Raw genomic sequence first — 20,550 nt, 5'->3', positions numbered from 1 at the left:
TAGTGAAAGTGCAGTGAATCAGCCCAACCCTGTACAAACAGTTTAAATACTCAAACTATGCTGGAGGATAAGATGTTTGGATATATTCTCATTCCTTCCAGCTGAAGTGAGACAGTTTTAGGAGAAATGCTGACGTAACTTTATCTGAAAAACTGCTCTGAAATGAGAAGCAACACAACCAGTTGTTCCAGAATGCAATCTGATGTGTGTGTGTGTGAGCGTAAAGGGAATTTTTCTAGATGTTTCTTGTACAATTCGAGGTGAAGAAACAGAACAACAGCACAGATAAATATGCCAAACTAATCAGCAGGATCTGCAGTGACGTGGCAGAAACCATGAGGCCCACTTACAGTAAACAGATCAGAAATCAAAATCAATAAAGAGAAATGTAGACAGTGATGATCAGCTTTGTGCAAAAAAGACCTTTTGAAGGGTCATGAAACATTAATTTTCAGCTGCACATCAGTGTTCAATTTAATCATTAAAACGCACTGACCCTAGTCATTTTTGACAATACATTACATCGTATAGTTTTTCTGTATTTTATGTGTCAAGTTTGAGTTCGTGAAAACGAGTAGCAGTGAAAAAATATCCTTAGCAACCCTAACTCCCAAAAGATCTTAAAAAAGCCCATAAAATAATGTAAAAAAGTTGGTTAAAAGTTAACGACTTTTAAGGTGAGTAACATTATAGACGTGGAGCCTATCCACTTCAGAATAAGTGAGATGGTAATCTTTGAAATGCTAAAACAATTAGTGGAATAATTAACAGAAAATTAATCTCAGTTTTGATATGTAACAGTTTTATTTTAAGTCATTTATCAAGAAACAAGACTAAGCCTACAGTCATGCTAGCGACTCGGTGAGGCTGCACTTTGGCACAGTGGTGCTTTGAGCTAACAGCTAATGTTAGCATGCTAACATGCTCACAATGACTATGCTAGCAGGTATGTTTACTCTCTTAGTTTAGCGTGTTAGCATGCTAACATTTGCTAGCACTAAAAACAAAAGCTGATGGAAATGTCATTAATTTTGCAGGTATTTAGTCATAAACCAAAGTATTGGACACATTTGACCTGATGATGGCGCTAAATGAAATGTCAGGGGAGCACAAAAGTGACAATTTACAATTTTTAAAATTACAATTTATTCTGATGTGAACATGAATGAACAAACTTCATGGCAATCCATCCAATAGTTTCACTCAAAACCTCAAATGTCAACGTCATGGAGGCGCTTGAAGAAAAGTCAAAGCATCACCAAAGTCATTATCCTAAAATCCTAAAATATTCGTGGGAGAAATAAACCAACACATTTTTGAACCTGGTTTGGTTAATTTGTCCAGATCCTTCACTTTTTATTGATAAACATAGAACATCTATCACAAAAGAAACATTTCAATATTTATCAAACTGTACATGGAGAAGCACAAATGAAAATGTATGCTTTACAATTTACACATGCGTGTGATTGGTGAACTTCAGACTACTGATATTCTTATCACATTATAAAAATACTTATTCAAACATCACTGGCAGTCTTTAGAGGTAATGTCTGCAACTTTGCCAGATGGGGAGTATTTTGTAAAAGTTAACTTCCCTAAATGAGGACACCAGGCAGTGTTTCCCGCCCTGCATGTAGCTTTGGTGCTGAGGATACTGTACAATTCACCTGTATATGCCGTACACTCAGTGGCAAGATTTTGGCTCTGATTTGGATGTTTTCATTTACAAAACGTGCACAGCTGCTTTGAAACTGTATGTACATTTAACAGCTTAGACGACAGAAACTTGACATATTAAAACATAGCAGCACAAACCTCTAATCCATTAAATACAACACAATCAGAATCAAGATTTTTCCCGCTTAAATTACAAAGCTCTTTTGCACTTTTAACATTCAGGTGAAAAGAGGTGTATACATTTCTCAACATGACGTCTGGGCACAATACAATGTTCATAAACATGCCCCAAAGTTTCTCTTCAGTATTATCTGATCTCTGTGCAGCCCAGTCTACTGTTTTCCCGTGGCCACTGCATACATTTCGTTTTATTTTCTCCTGGTACATCTTCACAACAATGGGCCTCCTCAGTTTCATGGTGGGTCCTGCACAGACAAGAAAAAAAGGAAAGCGGGTTAATTTAACTGTTGACGAGGGAGAGATTCAATCGCAGTCAAACAAACTTCACTGGAATGTTTTCTGGCATGCGGCACAGTTGCAAGGCTTGTCTGATTACGACATGGCCTTGATTAAAAGCTGATTAAACTTAACAGTAAGTTAAAAAGCGACTGTAGTGACTACTTCCTCGTTCCTTAATACTGTTATTGTGTGTAGACCTTTGCTCCAGTTTTAACACGAAAAGGAAGAGTCATAAAATGAAGCAAAATAACTCACCCAGTTCTCCTCCACCGACAGAGAAGTCTCGCTCCAGTATGACCCACTTCTGGATCTTCTGGGCGTTGGATGTTGCTCTGGTGTTGACGCGCTCCATGCCCTCTTGAATGGCTTTGTAGATAGCTGGCTCCTTATTGGCTATGATCTCCGACACCTTGGCTGCTGTGACGCCGTGCTGCTGGCAGAAGGCTAAAGCCTTGGGGCTCAGCTCGTCTGTGGGCTCACAGTTGTCGTCCGTGACACACTGGAAACAGAGAGAAGGGTCATTATAGCATTTGTTGTATTTATTTATTAGCCGTGACTGTCTGCAGGAATGGAGACCCAGTTACTTTGAGGGTGAGCAGCATGGAGAGGAACTTGAGCTTGTCTCCGAGCAACATGGCGTTGCTGATGATGGGCACCTCGGACTTCACTGCGTCTTCAATGGGGACAGGAGGGATGTTCTCTCCACCGGCGGTGATGATCAGCTCTGTGCAAAAAAGAGCAAAAAAGTTTAGTTTCAAAAGTGTGTCACCTGTTTGCCAATGTTCAGCATCTAATTTTATAATTAAACACAATGAGCATTTAATTGTGTTCTTTTCCTGGAGTTTATATGAAATTGCAGTACAGAAGGGCCAAACTAGGTTTAAGGTAATTTAGAAACAGTGTCACCATTACATAGTTTACTGTAACATGTCACGCTCAGTTTGTATCTTGGTCACAATTCTTTCAAAAAGACAAATCGAAGGAATCCGTATCAAGATGCTTTGTTATCATTATCGGATATTTCTCCCAAATATAAGTCCCAAAAAATCCAGTATTTGGCTGCATTTTAACAATCTTATCATGTATATAATTTTTTATGTGAAATCTTAATATACAAAGTAACTAGTAACTCCAGCTGTCACATAAATGTAGTGGAGTACAGTGCAATATTTCCCTGAAGTATCAAGTCTTATAAGTACCTCAAAATTGTCCTTAAGTACAGTACAGATAAATTACATAAATAAATAATGCAGAATAAATGTACGTAGTTACTTTCCACCAGTGACTCTTAAATAAATACTACTGGGATATCCCAAATGCTCATATCTTTGTTTGGACCAAACACTGAAAAGCTGACAAAGATGAGTGAACCTGTACAAATCCATGTTTCATACCAAAAATAATCCAAAATGCTTCTTGCAGTGCATCCCCCCCCCAAATTAAGAACATGCTTTTTTGAGCTTACCCTTGATCCTTCCTGTGATGTACAGGAAGTCGTGCTGGTCGTGTCTTCCCAGATCTCCAGAGTGCAGCCAGCCGTCCTCGTCAAGAGCCTCCACTGTTTTGTCAGGCGAGTTCAGGTAGCCCATAAAGACGTGCCGACCCCAGAAACATATCTCTCCACTTCCATCCTTATCTGGGTTCTCCAGCTTCGTCTTGCAGCCTGGCATCACCTTTCCACAGCTGGTAAGACAAATCATAAGTCAACAACATGCTCCTTTAGACCTGATGCTGACCTACACTAGTAGTTGCATTACAACGGCACCCCTGCTTTGAAGTTTAGCACATATAAATGAGATAACATAATGTCAGTAAACTATGAAAAACATTTACAGGTAAAAATACACAAACCTGGCTGATTATTTAAAGCAGTGAAAGAGTTTTTTGGCTTGTGACATCTTAAAAACAAATGAATGTCTGCTAGTAATCCCGCAAGACAAGTTATAATAACAATAATAACAATAAAAACTATATTTTTATAGCACCTTCCATGCAAAGATGTATCCTAAAGTGCTTTACAAAACAGGATTAGGACATTTAGAGGCCTGACGAAACGAAAAGAGTCCAGTATTTCACAAGAAAGAAGCAAAAACTAGAGAAAAGTCTAAAAACATAGAATTTCATACAACACAAATATCTATTTTCTTTCTTTTCCTTTTTGCTCATCTTGTTACCCTTCAGATTTATCTTGGAGGGTCCCAACCCCCAGTTTGGGAATTACTGATTTGAAAATACCACGAGGCAAAAGACCTAATGTTGAGAAGTCAGCTTTCTGTTTGACTCATCCATCCTTATAGGCAGACAAATATTCATACACGTGTCCAGGGTTGCATTCTGCAAAATATTTATAAAATATATACATTTCAACCATTTAACATGCAGTTTTCTCTTCCCCTCCTTAGCTATTAGGTTGGAAAAACCGCACTCTTTTAAGGTTGTTGATTATCTTTTAATACCGTTTGTTGTTTTGATACTTTGATTTCACGTGACTAATTTTCTTTAACCTACGTTGAGCTATTTTGACTTTAACTTAATGTAAGACCGCCATAGATATATACATTTGCATAACTCGTCAAACATTCATTCACCTTATCTCCGGCCCCTAACTAACTTCTATGTTGGTTCACTCTCACAGCTCTCATCAGCAACGTTTTTGGCAGCAGCTGTTCCCAGCAAATAAACCCACTGTACGCTACCTGCCCAGCACCAAACAACAGACAGACAAAGTTAGCAGCTACCTGGTGAACACAGTGGAGCATTTAGCAGCTAAAGAGCCACATATTTCCCTCAGGAGATGGTGGAGACTAAAACAGAGCTAAAAGGAGAGTGAATATTGGACTCACATCCATCAGGTGGCCTGAAACACGACTGCAAATGAAGGCTAATGTTGCTGCTCCGCATCTACTGCATGTGCAAATAGACAACTGTTTGCTAGCAACTTTATAGGGTGATAACATGTCAGTCTTGTGTTTACAGCTTGTTTTCGTTGACCCCTAGTCACCAAAAACTTAGTTACTGAAGATTTAAATGTATGATAAGTATGCTTGATGATGCTTTGATCGCTGTTTGGAACGTTTTTTTTTTACCAGTTTCACATGGAATGCACCAGTTATTGGGGATGGGATCCTACTTCTTCATTTAGGAGGAAATCTATAACAATATAGTCAAGTGCAACTTTTAAAAGAGTGCTCCACGGATTTAACATCGTCTGACTCACGATGGACAGTTAAAAAAAAAGGATCAAAATTGATGCAAGATATTGTCTTTTTTATTCCACGCATTCTTCTACCTTGTCAAAACCTGGTGCCTACATTACCCACAACGCAACTCGACCGCCAACAGTTTGGTCAGAGATTTGGGTGATGCTAGTAGCTCACCACTTTCTCCACACCGCTAGATTTCTTTCATTTTCAAACTTGTAGTCTTCAGCCCCAACCCACGCTGACTCAAGTGACATCACTTGTAAAGAGAAATGTGAAAAAACCTGTGGATTAGTTCCCCTTTAAGTAATCTTTTCACTGGAGAGAAAAATACAGGTTACAGCATCTTGAAGTATTCTCACATCCATATCAACAATGCATTTTAATTATAGTTGACACGTTCCATAATGCTTTGCTGCTGACCTTGTGATGCGGTATTCGTTGTTACAGGGGACGCTGTGTGGGCCGGAGCTCTCACTCATGCCGTATAGCTCCAACAGCGGGATGTTCAGGCTCATGAAGAACTCCAAAGTTTCTTTGGTGATGGGGGCAGCGCCTGTGAAGCAGTACTTACAGCGGTCTAAGCCCAGCGCAGCACGCACCTTCTTGAAGACCAGGTTATTAGCCAGCATGAAGCCCCACGGCACCAGATTCTCCCTGTAACCCAAAAGATAAAGTAAGTTATATTTTTGAGGTTAAAATTTGTTAGGAATTAAGAACAGGGGCCAAAACTGAAACATCGAGAATTTTTTTAAGGATTACTTTTGCATTCCCTTGCAATACTTTTGCTATTCCATTTCTTATGAGCCATATGTCTATTTGAAATGGAAGGTAGTGCGGAGATTCTCAAATTAATGCATTACGCATTGTTTATGGACACCTCACCTTATAAAAAGTCTATTGCAAAAAAGTTATCAGATAGAACATTATCAAACTTCTGGGTAGGAGCTGTGTGTATAAGGAGCATCAATTATTGCTCTATACTTACAGCGAAAGGCCTTCTACCAAAACCTGTTTCAGCATTGAAGGTTACTTAAATTTGATTTGTGCAAAGAACAGAGGACCCTGTGCAAAAACGCAAAAAGCTTTCCAACTTGCTCTGCGTTCCTGATGTATCTCTGCAAGTGGTTCAGTGCTGTCTGCTCTCTCTGTGACAGAACCACAGACTCCGTTTGCAGCATTTCAGTCACCTTCGTGTTTGTTGCTTTTTTTGACTTAAATACAGCACATTAGCTTTGTGAGGTAGATTCAACTGCACATCTGTAATTCCGCCTCTGGAGACATCCCCTTTTCCTCAGTGAAACCCCTCTGAGGTCCAGAGGAGCACAGAGTACAGTAACCAACAGCATCCTGCAGATTACCGTACTGCTTTCTTTTGGAGAGACCTCTTGATCAAAAAATTTGTTTACTTTTACTTTCGCTAATGACATAACGATGCATGCCTATTGAGCAGTAGCACTATATCAGCATACTTATTGCCCAGTTCAAAGTAAAATTCAATGAGCTGATATACTGTTGTGTGGCGCTGTGAGCAGCTGTGCGGAAATAGACATATGGCTCTGAAGGAATGGAAAAAGAAAAGTATTGCGAGAGTAACACAAAATATATTGCGAGGGAATGCAAAAGTAGTCCTTATAAAAATTCTCGCTGTTACCTTTGATTGCCATGAAATTTAGTATAAACATTCAAGTCCCCCTCAGGATGAATTGTAACCACTTTGATTATCAGAATCAGAAATACTTTATTGATCCCCGAAGGGAAAGTCTTTTATTACAGCAGCTCACTATCACATCAGTGCACACAGGAATAGAAGTACTAAGCAATCAAATATAATACACTATAATACAGGTAAGATAAATTAAGGTCAAGTGGATATAACTATAAAATTAAAATAAGTGGAAAGTACAAAGTGGAAAGTGGATTATGATACTGTTGATGATAAGTATATTATCCCCTCACTTAACATCTAGCGCTATCATTGGGTCAAAATTTCAAATTCAGATTCTAACAAAGGATCCTTGCTGCTTTCTCACCCGTTCATGACACTGTAGTTGTACTGCAGGCCTATGGACTTGGCCCAGGCCGCCACACTCCTCCTCATTGGGGATGCCTTGGCACCGGTAGCTTTCATCTTCTCCTGCATCTTCTCCCACACGCGAGGAACCCCCAGGAAACAAGTTGGACGAGCCTCTTTCAGTGTGTTTACTAAGGAGCCCTGTAAAATGAATGGGGCTCATAGTCATTATATGAAACCTTCATTATTAATTCCATGTTTTATACAACAGTAGGCATCTTTACCTTGAGGGCATCTGGCTCTGCAAAGTAGGTGGTCATGGCGAAACTAACACACATCCACATGTCAAATATCTGGGCTGCCACATGGCTGAGCGGCAGGTAACTGACCACCACCTCCTCTCCGTGGCTAATGTTTACTTTAGTAGCTGACGTACGGCCTGTCCATATCAGCTGCACATTAAGTGAGAGAGGAGTCATCAGAGAGTTTTCTTATTAAAACATTTTTATTGAATTTTCACAATACAAATCAGCAAACAAACTGCTCACACATACTCACCCACCACACACACGCCAACATCAGCCTAAATCCACCCCACACATGCAAAATATAAAAGGAAAAGGAAAAATTTTATAAAAAAAATAAAGCAGAAAAGGTTTCCAGAATTTATAAAACTATCTGAAGGTAATAGGTATCAAAAACCCATGTCCAAAAATCCTCTCCTACTCCCTACTCCTGAAAAGAGCTTTGCCAATTTGCTGCAGGTCAGGTGGAGCCTATGAAGTACTCTAAATTGTAGTAGCCCCTGCCTGATGCATATTGATGATGTGATAACTGCCAAGCCATTTCTGATATTTGTGAGCCCAGTTCCTCTTCCCACTGCAGCTTAATGTGGTCTGAGGAAGGCGATGCAGCTGCATGAATTGTCTGGTATAAAACAGATCCTAAACCCTTTTGCAATGGGTCAATTTACAACCATGCTACTATCCCAGTGATTTTCAACCACTGTGCCGCGGTACACTAGTGTGCAGTGAGAGATCGTCAGTGTGCCATGGAAAATTATTCAATTTCACCTAATTGGTCTAAAAAACATTTTTTGAAAACTAATTAATTATTGTCTGCAAATAATATGCCATTGTCGAGTGTCTGTGCTGTCTAGTGACCGGCAGAGTAACCATGTCATACTCTTCCATATCACTAGGTGGCAGCAACTTTTTATTTGAAAGAAGAAATATGAAAGATCATAAAATACTTTTTTCGGTTGGTGGTGTACCTTGTGATATTTTTTCAATGAAAAAATGTACCTTGGCTCAAAAAAGGTTGAAAAACACTGTTCTATCCAACTGTGTTGTGGGGCCTTAAAGGATGGTGAAAAATATTTTCTGACAAAACTACACAGATCAAACTTTTTCTAACCCATAGTTGGAATGTCGACGAGGGAGGCAGGAAATAGAGCATTACCCATAATAGGAGCCTTGAAAAATGACTGTTTACAATTCTAATTAATCATAAACTGGCCCCAAATCTTAAGAGCCCCACTCTCATTAAAAGGCACTTGCTCAGTGGTAGCAGGGCACAGATCAGAGAGCTCAGTGATCCATGAGTTTGTAATAAAAAATATTTGGTCTGGCTGCTATCTGCTCGATAGTATTAGTGTTAGCATAAAATATATGTTGTAGCAGTTTCTGGAGATCCCCAAGGCTCAATGTTGGGTCCTCTTCTTTTTATTTACATAAATAAACATGTAGGATGCTGTTAAAAAAAATCTGAATGTTAAACTGAAGAGTGTTTCATTAAACACAAAGTATGTCCTCACTCATCTTAAATATCTCCTAAAATTCTGGTTTAGGAAAATGTCTGTTATTAATCTAAATCTTGATCAAGGCCTGCAGTACAAATATGGTTTTAAATAAAAGGAACTCTCTTCCCGACGCAGAAACTACTGACACACCAACACCTTTTTATTCCTCTCTGTGTTGATGTTTTTGTCGATTTTACTATTACATTTAATTTAAATCTGCCTTGATCTAACATGTTATGGATTCTTTGGTGTTATGTATTTTATATACCTATCACATGTCAACTCCTTGCACTACAAGTTGATTTTCTATTTTCTACCTTATGTGACCATAATCACTATTTATTTATTATTTTATTTTACTTTAATCACAATCTCTTTAACATTCAAAAAGCCTGTACCTGCCTGACCTGTCTAAATAAAGGTTAAATGAAAGAAGGAATAGAGCTGTCGATTGATTAATCGTTTTTGCTTTTCTTCTTCACATATTGTAAATTTACTATCTTTGGGTTTTGAACTTTTGGTCAAACAAAACAAGACATTTGAAGATCTCATCTTAGGCTCTGGAAAGTTGTGACGGGCATTTTTCCACACTTTTTTGACTTAATAATAAACTAAATGATTAAGCAGAAAAATATTCAGCAGATTAATCGATAGTGAAAACAATCGTCAGTTGCAGCCCTAGAACAGAATAACATTTAACAAGCAGTTAAGCTGTGTGAAAAAAATAAAAGATAACAAAAGGAAAGTAGTTTGTCTAGATAACTCACATTGTCATGGCTCAACATGACTCCTTTAGGTTTGCCAGTGGTTCCAGAGGTATATATGAGAGTACAGCACTCGTTGGCCCGAAGACTGTCAATCACAGCATTCAGCTGCTCCTCGGGCACGTCCTCTCCCAGCTTCATGAACTCTGCCCACTACAGAAATAGAGATTATGTTAAAAAAAAAGTGCTGCTGTGTAGTGCAGTTTAATACATTTGAGCTCAGTCACATTTAAAGATAATGTTTGCATTAAAAAGCTCAATGGTGCAACTGTAGGTATCACATACAGTATACTCAGATGTTTTATAACCATGTGACTTATCTGCTTAATCAATATGTTTGCTGAGTGAACGTACTGTATACAGGAATGGTGCTTTCTGCTGCAGCTCGCCTTTATACTGGACAATGGCTTTCAGATGAGGTAGTTGATCTTTAACCTGTTGAGAAAGACAAATCAAACAAAGTCATGTAAGGACAGATTTTTTTCTAGCTTGTCAAATAGTTATTACAGGCACACTAAGGCCCGGTGCTGTAATAAAGCTCCCAACCTGCAGGATTTTGTTGAGCTGTTTCTGGTCCTCCACCACCAGGATGTTGGCCTCACAGTTGGCAGCCACATACTGACAAGCTTCGGGCGAGTTGGTGGCGTAAATGCCGGTTGCTAAACCCCTAAAGCACAAACCAGATAGAATAGCAGAATAAAAAGATGATTCACTGTGGATTTGCCTACAGTTTGTATCACAAACTGGCTAAAAATCACACACTATTTTCAGAGAGAATTTCTTTTAACTGAGCAGAAACGACTGAAGTTAGTGTTTATTCTATTTATTCATTATTCTTTTTTTAAACCTTAGTTTAACCAGGAGTGTCCTGGCCAAATGAGGCAGTATTAACAATGAGGTTCAAACTAATGCAACTAGGATTTTATCATAGAAACAAACCTAAATGATTTACATTGATTCACGTTTGTTTCACTGGATATTTCATCTACTGCAGAAATTAAAGTTAATCGCACAAAAGCTATGTTTTTGTATATGAATTCTTGTTGTACAGTAAGTTTAAGTCTTTGAATAGGTGAATAAATTACACAAGTTCAATGTCACTTATTTAACTGCTGGATATACTGACAATAGTTTTTGCTGTGTCCATAGTTTTCTAGAAAGCAATGAAGAAATGGCAAGCCTACCAAGGTTTCCTGAGACTTTAAACTAGTACAGCCTGAACAGGTGTGAGCAGAGATTAACTTTGAGATAAGCATGGACAGAGATAAATGTGCAGTGTCAGGTGAAACAATGCTGAGGCATCTCAAGCACAAAGTGGACTGTAAAGTCTACACAGAACTGTATCTATCTCAGTTCCTTAAATGTGATCTTACCCGGCAAGATGCAGCCCACGTCCGAGATGAACCACTCGGGAGTTGAATCCCAGAATCCCCACACCATGGTAACGCTCCAGCCCCAACTAAAAGAAGACAAAATCTTATTTTTTTTAAAGAACATGTATCTTTAATGACACAGCGGCACAGTGCCTCTGTTACTCTTGACCTACATCTCGTTTCAAATGCTACTCCACCTCATGGGACACGAACATGTCCATGAAACAGGAGACGTAACACAAGCTGTGAATTTCACACACCCAAGTGTTTTCAGTAGCCCGTTCTCACACCACAGAGTTTACAGTGAGAGAGGGAATCAATTCTGAGGTACTGTTTACACAACAGGTGCCAGGAATTGGACGTTTTGTGTAGCCTGTGTTTTAGGACAATGCAGGAAAATAATGACCCTAAACATTCAAATACAGCAACCAACACCTTTTTATGGCCAAACAGAGGAAGGTTCTTGACTGGCCAACAGGTTGGGAATTTGCTGAAGACCAGACTAAAAGCAAAATGCCCCTGAAGCAAGAAAGAAGTAAACATGGGAGACAGAGTGAGTGCTGATGTCTTTGTGTGGTATTATTAAACATGATGACCTTATGGCAACTTGTCCACTTAGTTCCTTTAAGTGTAATCACCTGAAACTGCCTCTGTGTATGAATTGTCTTATATACAATAAATGAATTTGCTTTGCCTAGTTTTTGTTGCTGATTGATTCATAAAAAAGGCAACAATTCCAACAAGCAAACACGCTTAAATTAAATCTAAAAGTTAATGTTTCATTGGAAATCCAGTGTGCTGGAGTAGAGAGCCAACATACCAAAACATGTGTCACTGCCCAAATATTTCCAAACAAATAAACAAACCTTGAGGAAACTTTTAGCAGCTGCCCGGCACTGCTCATAGTATTGCCTCCATGTCACGGTCACCCACTGGTCCTCTTTTTTGGAAGCCAAGGCTGGATGATCCGCATACGTTTCCAACGTGTCCAGGAACGCCTGATGGATGGTGATGGGAGTCTCTGAAGCCGGGCCTGAGCCCTCCATTCTCAGCCTGACTGCCTTCTCTCTGCTGGTGCTCCATAGCTGGTCAGCTGGGGCCAGAGTTGTTGTTGCATTCGCAGTCGACAGGGGAACTGCCTTGGGCTCTTCTGTATTGGGACAACAGGGGCAGCCGGATTTACCCACATTAATGACAAGTCAATTTAAACAGACACCTGCACCACACCAAGACACATCAAGCTTAGAAGAAGAGTCAGGTGTATGAGAGGACTGCAGACAGCACTGGACTACCCCTGTGGGTTTGTTACACCGGCTGTCCCAGAGCAACATGATTAGCAGGTTATGCAGTGAACAGGGGAAGGCTATGATGTTACCTGAGACAAAACAGGAAGCTATCGAATGTCCATGCCAATCAGGTTTGGTTAGAAGAAGTAATATGGTTTTAACACGACTAGATTGAGAGCATGAGAACACAGACACAATAATGCTGTATTTGTTTTCCAAAAGTGCACAAAGGCCTTGCTAAAATTCCCTCCTGTTATTTGGTTTTCATTGTTTTTTATTGTCCTTAACGTTATTTTCACTCTGTCTTCTTAAGTATCACCAAAACTCTCGGATGGTTTTGATTTTTTGTTCCTTCCTTTTGCTAAATGTTTGTTTGCTCTTCTGCAAAAAGTGAAAAGTCTGCTTTGTCTTGCTGTCAGCTTCCTACTAAACTCTAAACTAAACAACAACACCCACCACTTTAGCCCTCCAGCATTTTATCTATTGTTACAGCTCTTTGACCTGAGGTCCTCTCTTTCCTCTTCACAGCGAAGCTCGTGGCTGTAAGTACTTAACTTAAAGGTAAAGTTTTATTTCCAAACTTCAGTCTGGTTTTAAACAACTTCACAGAACTGCAACTGTTTTCATAAAGGGCACACATTTCTGTCAACTGATGCACAAAGTCGTGCAAACAACTTTTGTTTTGTTTAGATCTTGGTGCATCATTTGGTACAGTGAATCATGGGATTTTTACTCATGACCACGAGGCTTTTTAGACGCACCATTAGACTGGTGCATTTCTTTTGTAAAGCACAGTCTCCTTCTTAACATGTTGTGAATTTCACAATAAAAAACAAGTCAGAAAAAAATAATTTGTGGAGCAGAAATGATATTGTTTTCTTATTTCTTGTCTTGTTAATCTCCCAAACCCTCAGATTACTGTTGTGACCCTGGTAGCCATTGGGAACCACTGTGCTCTACAATCAGCAAACCAACAAGTAAAAAAGCATTTTGTTCACTTTTGAGGCCATTTTCCCATCAGATTAGTTCCTCTCTCCTAACATTGCAATCAGACTGTCACCTGGTGAAAGTCCTTCAGTAGCTCCCTCCGGCTCAGGGGATCTGGCAGGTTTGGCCGGTGCCTCGGTGTTACTGGAGGGATGAGTCTCCTGGTTCTCTGAAGCTGATGTTGCACTGAGCTCAACTGTGGTGGCCTCTCCGTTGAGGATGAGAGTGGAGTGGGTCTTTAAGTTTGTGGAGTCTGACAGAGTCTTTTGAGCAGGGATGCTGTGAAAGCCATTGAGAAGGCATTAACGAGCTAAAGTTCAAAAATGGATAAACGGGCATTTTTAGATGCATAGCTTAAAATCAAATGGGTTAGGGTTAGTGGATCGAATCTACAGGATAATCACCTTGAAAATGGTTAAAGATTTGTTTTCCACTTTAGGACTTGCACCGTTTTACATACCTCTCAGTATTACCATCCATGACTGCAACACCATTGCTCTTAATCCAGTATTCTTGGACACTCATCTTGTATTTGCTGGAATAACAGAGAAAACTATCTTAGCTGGACGGCAGATGTCCTTCACTGAGGACCCTCCACGCAGATAAGATAATCTATTATGAAACAGCTTATTTAAACGAGACTGACATTCACCAAAGTCATTGCAACAGTTCAGAGCCAATGACCACCGTCACTAGCGGCCTAAATGTCGAAACTTTGAATACTGTGCCAGAAAGCCTTTGGACATCTGCATGCATTTCTACTATTTGCCCCAAATCGTGAGCACCCAAATAATCACACCTAGAAGAAGAATACATTGCACCTCAGTCAACGGCAGTTAATTAAAGTTGAAGTTAAAGTGTCTAACCAACATTTCAGGTATTAAATAAAATGTAAATATTGTGTGAAGCGCAGGTCTTCCTCAACTCAGATCTCCTGTGTTTGCACTGCAGACAGTGAAATAATGCCATCTAGTGTATTTTTTGCAGCAGTGGAAACGATTCAAATACTTGTGTCTTATGGTCACAAGTTGCACCTTCAAATAACTACACTGCCAAAAGTAGTCAATCAATTCAACAAATCTGTAGAGATAAAATAAATCTGACATACATTTGTAAATCAAATCATATTAAATTAAGATCTGCCAGACCAGCAGACTCTCAGTCAGTTATTAAGATCAGGTCAAGATGTCTCTGGACCAAAGTTCATATGACTTACAAAACTACAGTGTGGCAATATGAAGTGGCAACAGCAAAGTCTCTGCTCTGGATTATGCAATTATCAATTAAAGTGCCCTGTAATCCACAAAAATAGATTTCAGTCTCATTCATGTCTCAATTTGTACATTACCCAGAAATGTGATGTTACCTTTGAAAAAAACTAAGTTAAGTTGAATCTTCCAGTTAAAAATGAGTAGTAGTAGCTGTTTGTTTAACTTTTAACTAGAGGCAATCATTGTGTGTATGTGTGTGTGTGTGTGTGTGGGGGGGGGTGTTATGAAGGACTACTTCACTGTTGACCAAATGATAAAAGTCGAGGAGCCTGCTCACATGAAATGGGGGTTACATCCATCTCTTAGTCATGTGTTTGTCTTAAACATATTTACCATGCATCCCCGAAGGCTGCTGAATTCAGTTTGCTTCTGTCAACATGTAAACACCGTTCATGATGGTGTAGTTTCCTCAGTCCTAAAAGCTTAAAATGTGAGATGAATTTATTGTGTTATGCAATTAAAATAAGGTCAGCTGAAGAAAGACCTGTAACATGTGGATAAACTAAGATTTTCTATGTGCAACAACAATCCTCATACAAGACCCCATACATATAAGTCCCCATAGCAATTTATGACAACAAAAGACACCGTGCACAAGTCTTTTCACACTTGACACACTAACATCAAAAAGCATAAAATGGTAACATTTGTAAATGATAGCTACCTTCTCCAGGGACAAAGCTGATTTGCATCAACTTGACAGTTACTGTCAGGTGCAGGACAGACCTGGATCAATCTTTGCCTGGTGCAGGTGCTCAACTGTTGCCCCCTGAAGAAAATATCAGCCTAATGACTTGCATGAGAGCATATCAAGTTCCCCTGCACTCACGCCTCGTCCGGAGCAACAGAGACTTGTGCAATCCTCTGAACACCTGCTGCTGAGGCCATGTTGACCAGTTAAAGGTCCACAGACAAACTTGACCAAAGGTTATGGCTCATCGAGGTGAAGAAGACCTTGACCCTGACACACAAACAGTCTGTAGCTGTTAGAAACCTGTTTTGTTTATAGTAATTATATTAGCTGACAACTGTTAGCATTGGCCACAGTCCAAGACATTTAACATTATAAAGATCCTATAAAGCAATATGATAAAGCTTGAGTAGGTATAGAGACTTTTATTATTCCAAATCGACTTACGAAGACGAGGATAGATATTAGTTTTTAGTTATTAGTTGAGCAAAACTTGTGCAACTCTGACCTTTTCTACCAAAATGACACATCAAGAAAGACATGTCAAGATTTTGGCAATACTCACTGAAATGCACAAAATATTACGGATATTTTTATCATGTTGGAGACACTTTTTGCAGAGTCTCAATTTTCTTCCACTTCTCTATTTACGTCGTTACTATATGTGATCGATATAAAGTGATTAAGGGAAATCAGTAAGAGACAATGATTTTTACTTGGGATCATTTTGTCGGTGCACAACATGGAAGCAGTTTAAAATGTCCAAAAATCGAATTCTGTATTCTCTTTACATGTCAATGAAACAGGCCTTGTTTCCTCTTTTCCGCTGAGATACGTATGTCTCACAGCCGAGTCTGTCTGATGGCTGCGTTTAAGAAGGTGAACATTGCTAAATACAGGGGAAGGTTCAACCAAATGACCCCCAGTTACCTTGCACACGGGCACCGCGATCACTGAATCATACCACCCAGTCAGACCACATCTGTCCACACCCGACCCTCACTGCTAATATCTGGGCGCGTGCGATCTGTGGAGGTTGTAAAGGATTAGTGAGGAGATTCATCAATACCAGCAACGCTAAAAAGAGGTAGTAGGAAACTAGACTACACACAAGAACATTTAAGATGTGCTGTGGGTACAAAATATTATATTGTGTGCCTTAAAACAGAGTTATCAGTGTAACAATGCCTGACTTTTCCGTTGACTTTCAGTGAGAACCACAGACATTGTTCCTTTTTCCCCCCTAATATTTTTAGAGGGCATTTTCTAAAGTAAATACATTATTTGAAATAATGATGAAACTATAAGAAACTAATGAAAATGTTTTACTTAATACATTTACAAAATAGATGGATATTCAGTAAAGCAGGGTAGAAAAGTGTATCTTGAAAAAGTAAAAATATTCAATAAAACAAGAGTATTACTAGAATTACTAAATAAAAAGTGTATTCCACCTACTTTTAAAGCTCCCACTTGTGAGTTATTAAACATCTATATTTTAACGTGTTTAGTATGTGTATAAATGTTTAAATTCGTATTCTATGTTTGATCATTCGAGTTGACATTATTGTCTGTCTCATTTAAGGTGGTGATGTGGTAATTGTCTATGGTGTTTTGGGATTTGGTTCCCCTTTTTGATTGGTTGTTACAACCTGTGGCTTTAGTATAAAGATGTGTTGTTTTACATTGTGAGTTTGATGTCTGGCGGAAACATTGCGTCTCTAATTAACTCAGTGCTTACCATGTGTGAAATCCCTTTTTTTTCTCTCTCCACGAGTTGAAAATATAACGCAAAAGGTGCATAAAAAGATGTAAAACCTGTTTTGCTGAGAAGAATCCCACTGATAAAAATTCCTATTGCTGTCTAGATTAAACTTCTCATTGTATTTTGTAATTTACTACAGATGCTAGACAATGTCAGATTAAAGAACTGAGTTGAATTTTGAGCTTTCCATATTACAAATAATGTCTTTATTTGCAGCCGTATCAAACATAATGTCTTTACTCTTCATTTTTACATTTGTCAAGATCATATTTCATATTTACATGTCATATTTTGCGAGGTGAAGTGAGTTCTTGTATGGAAAATGAGATGAACTTAGTCAACTACACCAATCATGTATCAGGTCATGCTCATGAGATTAAACATTAATGTAGCCCGAAAAGCCAGAGAGACAGAAAAGACTAACAGACACAGTAACATACACATGAAACCATTATCCTGGTGGCCACGTCATCTGTCTTCCTCCCAGGACGTGGATGTGAAGGTGGTAAACTGACTGAGCACCGTGCTTTCCATCGTTGATCACTGCAGAGGGCAGAAACAAACCCAGAATTGAATGTGCATGTATATAAACAGCCTGTATTTTCACATTACGGTTCTCAACTAAATCAAGTAACTTACCCACTCTGTATCCTTCATTTAGAGATTCTTGCTTTGCCACATTTTTGGCAACAACCAATAAATGTCCTAAGAGCTGAAAGTTGAAAAAAAGATGATAATCGACCCATTGATGTAGCAGTCATGGCTTTTCAAAGATTAAAATGACTTGAGTGTGGTTAAGTGTGAGTAGACATGGAGGACCAAGGTTGGACCTGATTGCTGGTGGTTGCAGCAAAAGTGGTCAGGCTATATCCTGGAAATACTGGCTTTAATCTTTATCGCTTCTTGCTGCATGTATTCTAAGTAAGGCATGTTGAATTTACTTGAAATGAAATGTGCTACATAAATAAAATCGCCTTGCCTTGTTGCTACACTTTAATACTGGATTTAGAACTGTAGTCATGCATGTCGATGACTGTTAATCACTAATAAAACAATACACCCTAGGCCACATACACACATTTCAAGTTGTGGCAACAAGATGCTGTCCGGTTCCTCTGCTTAGTGTGAATATGTCCTGAAGGCTGCGTACGGCGACAGTGACAGCAAACAGACTTTATACACACAAAAACCGGTCCTTGGTTTGAAACTGTGGGTAAACTGGGAGCTGGCTGTGTGACGTTTGCATGTCCTCCCAGCATTTGTTTGAGATTTTGCAGCCATTCCAATTTCCTCCCACAGTCCCCAGAAATGCAAGTCAAGTGAACAAAAAAGTGTTGCAAGTATACGTCATGGCCTGAAGTATGTTGATATACCTGTCCACATACAGTATATTTGTCTACTTCTGGTCTGGGGCTATATTCTTAATGGTTTGGGCTACCCCCTTAGTTTCAATTAAGGGAAACTTAATGCTACACACAATTAAATGTTAGACTATGGAGTGCTTCCAACCTTGTGGTGACAAAGTCCATGAAGAAATGCTTTTCTGAGGTTGGTGTAGGAACTTGACTGGCCTGCATAAAGCCCTGACACCGACCCCATCCACCACCTTTGAGATTAACTAGGCGAGGCCTTATCGTCAAACATCAGTGTCCCACCTCACTAATGCTCTTGTAGAAAACCTTCTCAAAGAAACCAATGCTGTTATAGCAGCAGACTACTTCCCATGGTTTTGGAATGAGATGTACAACAATCACATATAGGTGTATTGTTTGGGCGCCCACATACTTTTAACCATATAGTGTAAGCACTGTATGTGAATGTGTGACAGCCTGTCCAGGATGTGGATGTACCATGCCGTTCACCCAATCTCACATCTCACAACCCCTGAACAGGATCAGCAGGTACAGTAAATGGATGGACAATCTCACCTCAGCATCATCATCTTTGGCCTCACTTATTCTGGGAATTGGGACCCTTGGAATAACCAGGAAGTGGATGGGAGCCTGTGGGCTGATATCCCTGAATGCCAAACACTGATTAACACACAAAAACAACATATATCAAGTGTTGATATATTGCACGACTTTACTTTAAATTCCTTTATCTGCATCTCAACAAGCATATGTTAATTTATCTCCACGTGGCCAAATGTGATAACCCCAACATGTTTCGTTGGTTGTTTACCTTCTCATCTTCATATATGATATCTGCAGGGATACTTTTGTCAATCACTTTGGAGAAGATGGTTGGAGCTGGGGTGCCGTACTTCTTGCTGGCCTCCTCTGCCAGCCTAACCTCGTCACTTTTGGTGCACAGTGGCCTCTGTGGGTCAGTGAGACACACGACTGCTAACTGCTGCTAGCATACAAACAAAAACATATCAGACATAACTTCTGAGGGGCAAAATAAACCAAACCTCTTGGTGGTGGGGCACTGCAGTTTTCCCACAGCCACCACCAGGGCTGGTAGGACAGTTGTTGTCAAAATGCTCTGCTGCAGTTAACGAAAAGAAAATGTTTATGAGAATGACAACAAGATGGTTTATTTTTAGAGCAGCTAACGTTACCTCGGCTCGACTAACACGGTGCCAACGGTTGAGCTGAGCCGTTCTGGTCCCGATGAAGTGGGTCCGCAAAACCTGACGAAAATACATAGCTAGCTAACTAGTTAGCTATTATAGTTTTCTGAAGTAAATATGTCAGGGTTTATATCAGTTTTTGACACACTACTGCGCAGTCCAAAAAATCTTAACAGACGAAAACTCTGCACCGTACGTTGATGTTGCCTTCACGTAGCCCCTTGTAACGTTTATTTAATCTTGAAGACGACTTGTCTCCATTTAGAGTAGGCTAACGTTACTGAGAAACGACACGCCGTTAGAAGTTAGAAGAAGTATGAAGTTGTTGTTTTATCAGCAATGAATGTATAAAGGGGTAATTTGATTATCAATGTTGGGATCAGATGTAAAAATGCGCCTCAAGTGAGAAACGCAGGTTTAATCGTAATTTACTGGGCAAAAAGGTTGACACTTTTCCCATCAATTGTTAGACACGACTTCATTGCTCAAAGTCTCCAAATTTTACTCCTGGGATTGTACATTTAGTTCTCCAGGTCTTATTATTTCCACGATAATGTTGTGTTAATATCAAACTTACGACATTTTTGAGTGCGTCCAAAGGGGGCATTTTTTTAATGGTTCAAGGGTCGCTTCAAGAGCTTCAACGTCCTCCAATGCTAACATTAGCTATATACAAGTAAA

General features: G+C 39.4%; 1 protein-coding gene and 1 pseudogene across 5 annotated transcripts; both read right to left on the bottom strand.

Annotated features, from left to right (window-relative positions):
- Positions 1 to 1,875: 1,875 nt before the first annotated feature.
- Positions 1,876 to 14,167, bottom strand: LOC122875829 (annotated as a pseudogene).
- On the bottom strand, positions 14,081 to 20,087 carry hint2 (histidine triad nucleotide binding protein 2). 5 transcript variants are annotated; one of them, XM_044195375.1, is made up of 6 exons: positions 19,858 to 20,087; positions 19,476 to 19,649; positions 19,220 to 19,324; positions 17,931 to 18,003; positions 17,732 to 17,834; positions 14,081 to 14,099 (listed from the first exon to the last, which is right to left on the bottom strand). In XM_044195375.1, the coding sequence occupies exons 1-5, from the start codon at positions 19,942 to 19,944 to the stop codon at positions 17,743 to 17,745; spliced, it is 531 nt and encodes a 176-aa protein (XP_044051310.1). In that variant the 5' UTR covers positions 19,945 to 20,087; the 3' UTR covers positions 14,081 to 14,099; positions 17,732 to 17,742. The 5 variants fall into 5 exon arrangements, with proteins under 5 accessions (XP_044051310.1, XP_044051309.1, XP_044051308.1 ...); XM_044195374.1 differs by lacking the exon at positions 14,081 to 14,099 and adding an exon at positions 16,457 to 16,553; XM_044195373.1 differs by lacking the exon at positions 14,081 to 14,099 and having other exon boundaries at positions 17,467 to 17,834.
- Positions 20,088 to 20,550: the final 463 nt, after the last annotated feature.

This window comes from Siniperca chuatsi, linkage group LG5 (assembly GCF_020085105.1).
Source record: "Siniperca chuatsi isolate FFG_IHB_CAS linkage group LG5, ASM2008510v1, whole genome shotgun sequence".
In the NCBI taxonomy this organism is placed as follows: domain Eukaryota; kingdom Metazoa; phylum Chordata; class Actinopteri; order Centrarchiformes; family Sinipercidae; genus Siniperca; species Siniperca chuatsi.
This window is presented reverse-complemented; position numbering and strand designations above follow the sequence as displayed.